At 36.6% G+C, this 7605-nt stretch overlaps 1 protein-coding gene across 1 annotated transcript; it reads right to left on the bottom strand.

Annotated features, from left to right (window-relative positions):
• Positions 1-1569: 1569 nt before the first annotated feature.
• Positions 1570-6429, bottom strand: LOC149204515 (pentatricopeptide repeat-containing protein At1g31920-like). The gene is made up of 4 exons (XM_089397145.1): positions 6183-6429; positions 5934-6042; positions 4966-5243; positions 1570-2177 (listed from the first exon to the last, which is right to left on the bottom strand). Exons 1-4 carry the CDS (start codon positions 6427-6429, stop codon positions 2005-2007), a joined length of 807 nt encoding a protein of 268 aa, XP_089253271.1. The 3' UTR covers positions 1570-2004.
• Between the last annotated feature and the right edge of the window lie 1176 nt (positions 6430-7605).

A 7605-nucleotide genomic window follows, 5' to 3' on the forward strand; every position in this document is an offset into this window, starting at 1 on the left:
ATATTGATAAACCATTTGTTAGTTTTTGTAATTGCATGGTTATGGATTATTTAATAAAATTGTAAAATAGTGTTTTGGATATAATGACTATTAAAAATATTTAATATTAGGACACATTTATTATTTATTTCAAAAAGTATTTATACATGTACATGTAAGTTTCGTGTAAATATGGTTAAGTATTAATTGTTATGAACTTAATAGGAGTTTGTTATGACATTTTAGTTAATATAAAGGATTGAATGTATAAATAAATAGTAACTAGACCTGGTATTATGCATATATAAATAATGAGTGATAATTAGTATACGGAAGATGTGAAAAGCACAATTCAAATTCTTTTGGGTTAGGTACACTAGGCTACATCAATAGGTTTACTACAACTGCTATTCATGATTGTGGGGAAATATCTCTTCGATTTTCCAATAAAATTTTCCTTTAGGAAAAATTACTCTCTCTTTTTCCCTCTCTTAGACACACGTCAATATTATCAAAACCAGACGATGATTGAATCGAACCCTGGAAATATGATTGGATTAAAATTAGAAACAAAATTGTGCTAAAAAACCAGTCAACCAAAAAATACGTAAAAGTTTCAAATTTTGGAAAAAACAAACAAAAACAAAAACATATAATTATGTGAATTCAAGCCATTATACACAAATCTATGAAGATGAAAAGTTTCTCATGTATGTGGCAAGTAAATATGCATAACATCAAAATAGCACCAAATGAAATCTATATCTAAACCAAAATACATCAACAAAGAGGCTCTAAATGGCCTTTGGAGCATAATCAACTCAATAAATTATGAAAATAAACCTTTGAATTAATTTCAAATTAACCTCACAAAACTTTCCAAACTATCCTTCATCAACGCTCCAAAAGATCCCAACAAATTTTCCAAATAAGTCCTTCAATCTATTCTCCAAATCAACACAAAAAAATCAATTCAAAATTTTCATTACCCAAATTAATTATACGAGTGAAATGGAAGGTGGAGACCTCTTTAAATAGCATTAGAGGTCCTTATGGTAAGATTTGGTGTTGCAACTTTTTTATTTTATTGAATTAAATAAATAAAAAATCAATTTAGGTGGTTCCATTGTTGGTTGCATGATTCCATACAAAACTAGTTAATTTTAGCATTTATGTCTACTTCAACACACAATTAGTCATTATTGATTAAAATATTTCAACTAAATCAATATAGCCCTAAAATTAGTTAGATTAGTTGGTTTTGTCAAAAGTATACACACGCACAACAATTAATGTGATAATACATATGGATGTTGGGTTATTATGAATTATCCTCATATCTTAGGAATTATTGTAATACTAATCAAAACAAGAATGGCTGCGAGGCAGCTAGTCCCTGCCATAGCCATGAACGACCATCCTTTGTTGATTTAGCATAAACCTGAGCAAGGTAGTTCAAGATACCCTTGAATATTCTTTGCTTCGGGCCGTTCGTTTGGCGCAGCACAAGATCCCAGATCTCACAAGGTAAAGAGAATTGTATTAGGGGCAGAGCAAAATGCCTTCGTTCCAAATTAAAGATCCGGTTACGTTTGATTCGTAAGCTAATGACTTATCGCCCGAGTACATTCATAATTATTGGTGGAAATTGATTGGCCTGCATGCATAAATGTCGCTGTCTCTGATTACTTTCGGCTCATCTCACTGCTGGATCATTCGCTCTTGGTTCCGTTCCGCTTATTCCAAACTATCTCCTGACACAAGCTTATAGATACCGTGTGCTACTTAGTTAAAGGAGAACGAAAGGCCATAATATATAGCTCTTAAGCAAAGGGAAACACATTGGATGCTCGGACAATGACTATTGGAACTACAGCCCACTAGGACATAGGAAAAAAAGGCGGTTTACCCGGTTACAACAGTCGGTTTAGATTCTTCATAACCAGCATAGGCAGCAGAGAAAGCAGCTTAGGCAGAATCACAGGCAGTAGATGCAAAGGTAGCTAGAACGAGCAGCAGTTGATCTTAATACGTGTCTCCTCGGTGATAAGGCGGTTCCTCAATGGGATCCAGGCTCCAACTAGATTTGCTAGTGAAACAGGGTCCTTTTTTAAGGGCAGGCTCCAACAACCAATTCGAATATGGAAGCACCGAGCCTGAGTGATCATGATATCTTCCAATGGTTGGAGCAATGTTATCTGTAAAAAAGACAAAATATAAAGTTGGGGTTAATTATAGTAATTTATGAACGAAATCCTAACACACAACTTTATGTTGATAAAAATTAGAACATGTTAAATTGAGAGGTATGACATGGAGGATTGCTACTAGGTCGTGTAAGTCAATGAGAATCCACGTAGGGATCGAAACGAAGTCAACGAAGCATCGAAAATACCTTGGCATTCGAGTGACCTGGGTGTATAACGTGCACAGTATATAAAAGAGGCAGGGTCTATCAAAACTTTGGCAATGGTGCATACCATACCATATGCGCTGCTTTGACTGGAATAACGTTGTATTAATATGCCTCAAAATCTCAGTTAAATCGAAATAGTAAAGGAAGAGTGCACTGAGAAAGAGAATGTGATGCATGAACAGAATATTAAATAATTTCTCCATAACCAACAAATTATATTCCAATTTTATACGCTATAACCAATATCTCGCCAGCAGGGATATAGTTTAAATATTCATGTTTCATAATAATTTTTTTATTAAGAGAAGGCGGCCCCACCACCAGAGACAAACCTACGGCCACGGAAACCTGTTTAAAATTTATGAGCCCCTTGCAATTAAGTTCTTCCTTCATTCCCATCTTATTGGCGACTCATGTCAATCATCTGCCAGATCACTCGGAAATTCCATTTTCTTCTTACACGATGACACACGTGGCACGTCCTGGTGGATACCTCCTTTCCACAGCCCAGCGCTGTTGTACCTGGCTTCCAGTGATGGATCTTTGTGCTTCGAGGATCACAGGGAACCGAAACCCGTTCCGCCCCCGCACCCCCCCGGGCCACACAATAATTGTTTACAATCCCACGTCACCCAACCTCTGCAATGTTTTGACGGCGCCGGAGGAAACGTCAATCGTTCTAAAGAATTGTTTGATCGGGATCGCCTTTGTCAGAAGTCTGGGCGCATGCAAGATCGTGCTTAGTGGACCTTGTTCTAACAGGATGACGTGGACGCTTATCTATGATGCATAGGCCGACACGCGGAGAAAGCTACCTGACCTGGATGACATGAGAAAGCTATGTCGCATAAACATGTCATCCCCTGTTTGAACATAACGCATAATGCATGATAGAAACGTGGCTGAACCGCAGGACAACCGTGACAGGTGCATGTTGGATAGCTGAGCGAAAAAACTTAGAAGCTCTCTGCTTCTCGGAACCATGCTCAGATCACTGCAACTTTCTTTGAAATTTGGATGCGCAAATGTTGAGCGAAGTTATGGTTGGGATCATACAAAACCGCTGAACAGGCAACCCGTGCTTATGACGCCGCAGTGTATTACCTGAAAGGTCCTGTCGCCCATTTCAATTTCCCAGATTTTGTGCCCCTTATTCTGCCTGTGTCTTCTCATTCCCCTAAGCAAATCAAGAATGCCATTGTCTTCTAACGTTTGTTAATAACATTGTTAAACTTTGAATTTGAATCAGGCAACATGCAAGTGCTGAAATGATCCAGTTTCTCATTATTTTTTGTTGTATGGCAGAGCAAGAGGAATCCCAAGCTATTCTGGATTTCTGCTGCTGCTCCCTTGACATCAGTGATTATAGCTATACCACGACGGCCCAGGAAACCTGGTTCAGCCCAACTGCAGGTAGAGATCAAGAAACCCAGCTGCATGTAGGTTTCTTTCCTAGTTTTCTATTTTTTATTTTTTCTCAGCGGATAAGATAAAGATTATATTTCCTTATTTATAAGATTCACTGTCCGAAAAACAGAAAACACCAAATAACCTCGGCTTGCATAATTTTCTGTTTTCCGGCGCTCTGTAAGCAATTATTCCTGGCTTGATTCGTTAAAAGTTCTCCTTTCTTTATTTTTCTCTGTTAAATCACCCCTAGGTTATCATGATTTTACTGTTATTTCATATCTTTGAATTCTTCAGGTCTGAGAGAACTGTATGGATTTGATATTTTAAATTCTAATTAAGAGTTGAGCAGTGCAGTGTTTCGGAAGAAATTGTTTAATGCTTCCCTATCGAATTTTATACTTGTTTATCGAATAAAGATAGATATAAAATACAGAGGGCATGAGGAGCAAGACGAGAAAAATATATGTTCTCCAATCACTGTAAACAAATTGCAGGGATAAATATACTACGCTGTACATACAGCGAGAGCAAACAAATAGGAAAATTGGTTTGTAATTTTTTGTTTGCTGTCTCAGGTATTTGCAAGATTATAAAGCTGGAAATTAACAGATTTTCTAGTCCCTTATTAGGTGCTCTACTTATAAACATGCAATGCATAAAACAAGTAGAGATTTAATTTCAAGCTAAAATACATAATTGCAGTCTTTCCACTAATATAAAGTTCCTATTGCAGAACATTAAATCTGCTCCTAAATAAGATTAATGATCTGTCCAAAATTCTGTTAATGCAATGAAAACAGACTTACATATCCCATTCATACATTGAAATTTCGTTCATGTTTATGCTGTCTCAGGTATTTGCAAGATTATAAAGCTGGAAATTAACAGATTTTCTAGTCCCTTATAGGTACCATTCTCTCTTTTGAGACACTTGTAGGAAAAAGAGGCAACAAAAGAGGCATTTGTAGCCCAGCGAAGCAATTAGAAGCTCAAGATAAGGCTCGGGGAGCTGCTAAGCAGCTCTTTGCACAGCAAGAAGGTGGAAAGCAAGCAGCTAACACTCGCCGAGGTGAGTTATATTTCGTTACCACTATGGAATTCATCTTATATCAAAAATTTAACAAAATCAGAAGAACAGGGAGATGAACAAAAAAATTCACCTGACTGATATTTGTTGGTTTCTCTGACCACTGTTCTGTGTTTGTAATTGAGCAGCGTGTTTTCTATAAAGAAGTCTGCCTGAAATCCCGTCTGAGCCATGTGGGCATGGACGCGTTTACCATCTGCAAGGGCTTTCTCCTTGACACATCCGTACAGCAAAGAAGTATAAACAGAGGAGTCACACTGGTCAATAGTATTGAGAATTTGCAATGCTTCATTGCACGTTGCTCTTAGTTCCTCACTCATTGATGATGCGAGTTGCAGAAAGAATCCAGACCTACTTGCATAAAGAAGCCAGAGAAGCTAGCATAAATACTACGAGCAACACATGAACAGAACATGCAGACACCGAATCAACATGCAGACACCAAAGCATGCAACATGCAGTAACCGATCGCAACAAGTGGCAACTTCAGCTACTTATAAATTAGTGTAATCCGCATCATAAGTTTTCTTAACATTAAATGTTGCAAATTAATGCTAACGCAAAGATAACATTACTTCATGCAGCTGTGAAGGATGAATGAGAAAGACCGGTGAAAATGCAAGATAATATATAGTTATTAGCTTTGGTTTTTGACGTCTAGCTTCGGTTTTTTGGAAAGAGGCCAAATAAGATGTAAAATCAGGATCGGGAATAAAACTTTGGTTAATTGCTGATGACCGGGGACTAAGAGCAAGTTAGGTGCTCTACTTATAAACATGCAATGCATAAAACAAGTAGAGATTTAATTTCAAGCTAAAATACATAATTGCAGTCTTTCCACTAATATGAAGTTCCTATTGCAGAACATTAAATCTACTCCTAAATAAGATTAATGATCTGTCCAAAATTCTGTTAATGCAATGAAAACAGACTTACATATCCCATTCATACATTGAAATTTCGTTCTTGTTTATGATGTCTCAGGTATTTGCAAGATTATAAAGCTGGAAATTAACAGATTTTCTAGTCCCTTATAGGTACCATTCTCTCTTTTGAGACACTTGTAGGCAAAAGAGGCAACAAAAGAGGCATTTGTAGCCCAGCGAAGCAATTAGAAGCTCAAGATAAGGCTCGGGGAGCTGTTGAGCAGCTGTTTGCACAGCAAGAAGGTGGAAAGCAAGCAGCTAACACTCGTCGAGGTGAGTTATATTTTGTTACCACTATGGAATTCATCTTATATCAAAAATTTAACAAAATCAGAAGAACAAGGAGATGAACAAAAAAATTCACCTGACTGATATTTGTTGGTTTCTCTGACCAGTGTTCTGTGTTTGTAATTGAGCAGCGTGTTTTCTATAAAGAAGTCTGCCTGAAATCCCGTCTGAGCCATGTGGGCATGGACGCGTTTACCATCTGCAAGGGCTTTCTCCTTGACACATCCGTACAGCAAAGAAGCATAAACAGAGGAGTCAGACTGGTCAATAGTATTGAGAATTTGCAGCGCTTCATTGCATGCTGCTCTTAGTTCCTCACTCATTGATGATGCGAGTTGCAGAAAGAATCTAGACCTACTTGCATAAAGAAGCCAGAGAAGCTAGCGTAAATACTATGAGCAACACATGAACAGAACATGCAGACACCGAATCAACATGCAGACACCGAAGCATGCAACATGCAGTAACCGATCGCAACAAGTGGAAACTTCAGCTACTTATAAATTAGTGTAATCCGCATCATAAGTTTTCTTAACATTAAATGTTGCAAATTAATGCTAACGCAAAGATAGCATTACTTCATGCAGCTGTGAAGGATGAATGAGAAAGACCGGTGAAAATGCAAGATAATATATAGTTATTAGCTTTGGTTTTTGACGTCTAGTTTCGGTTTTTTGGAAAGAGGCCAAATAAGATGTAAAATCAGGATCGGGAATAAAACTTTGGTTAATTGCTGATGACCGAGGACTAAGAGCAGGTCAACTAATGCTATATCCGTCAGGAACGATTACTATAGTCCATGCCTGGAGGGCAGGGACTAATAAACACTTGCATGTTTACATTTTGTGAACTCAATTCTACCATGTTATATTATCTAATTTGGATCATAACATTGGGTGGTAGAGAGGATGGTTATTATAATGTAGACGGGTATGTTATGACACTCTAACGAATAATATAAGGGATCACATATATAAATAAATATTAGTTCGTCATAGTACTAGGATTATATGAAAAATAAGTGATAATTAGTGTATATAAGAGGCACACTAGTTTACATGAACAATTTTACTCTAGGTGATGTTTATGAATGTGGGGAAGTATTCATTCAGCGTCCATGTGAGGTTTTTATTTATAAAAAAAAAAGAATATATGACTTCTAAATGTTAGCTTCTATGATTCGTGATTTCTTTAAAAACTCTTCTGGATAAATCATATAGGTTTTTTAAGGTCGACGTGTTTCGAACCACTTACTGTGGCTCATCATCAAGACAAAGATGGATAGTCTAATCCATTAGAAAATTATATAGTAGAGATACAACAACTCAATCCAAAACTACACGTTCTAGATTAAATAAATTTTATAAAAAAATATATGGGTTGAAACTAAAATTAGAAAAAGTGGAAATATATTAAATATTATATTGTTAAAAACTAATAATAATTAAAATGGAAAAAGAAAAATAAAACAAAAAAAGGTCGATTAAAATTACAAAAAT

Source organism: Pinus tabuliformis, chromosome 1_2 (assembly GCF_031772625.1).
Source record: "Pinus tabuliformis cultivar Carrire ecotype Pingquan chromosome 1_2, CPIR1, whole genome shotgun sequence".
In the NCBI taxonomy this organism is placed as follows: Eukaryota; Viridiplantae; Streptophyta; class Pinopsida; order Pinales; family Pinaceae; genus Pinus; species Pinus tabuliformis.

Coding starts and splice junctions, on each gene's coding strand:
- LOC149204515 (XM_089397145.1), bottom strand. CDS start 6,429: ATGAGTGAGGAACTAAGAGCAGCATGCAATGAAGCGCTGCAAATTCTC. Junction 6,043..6,182: donor AACCAACAAATATCAGTCAG/GTGAATTTTTTT, acceptor CTGTGCAAACAG/CTGCTCAACAGCTCCCCGAG. Junction 5,244..5,933: donor GTGTCTCAAAAGAGAGAATG/GTACCTATAAGG, acceptor TTATGCAAGTAG/GTCTGGATTCTTTCTGCAAC.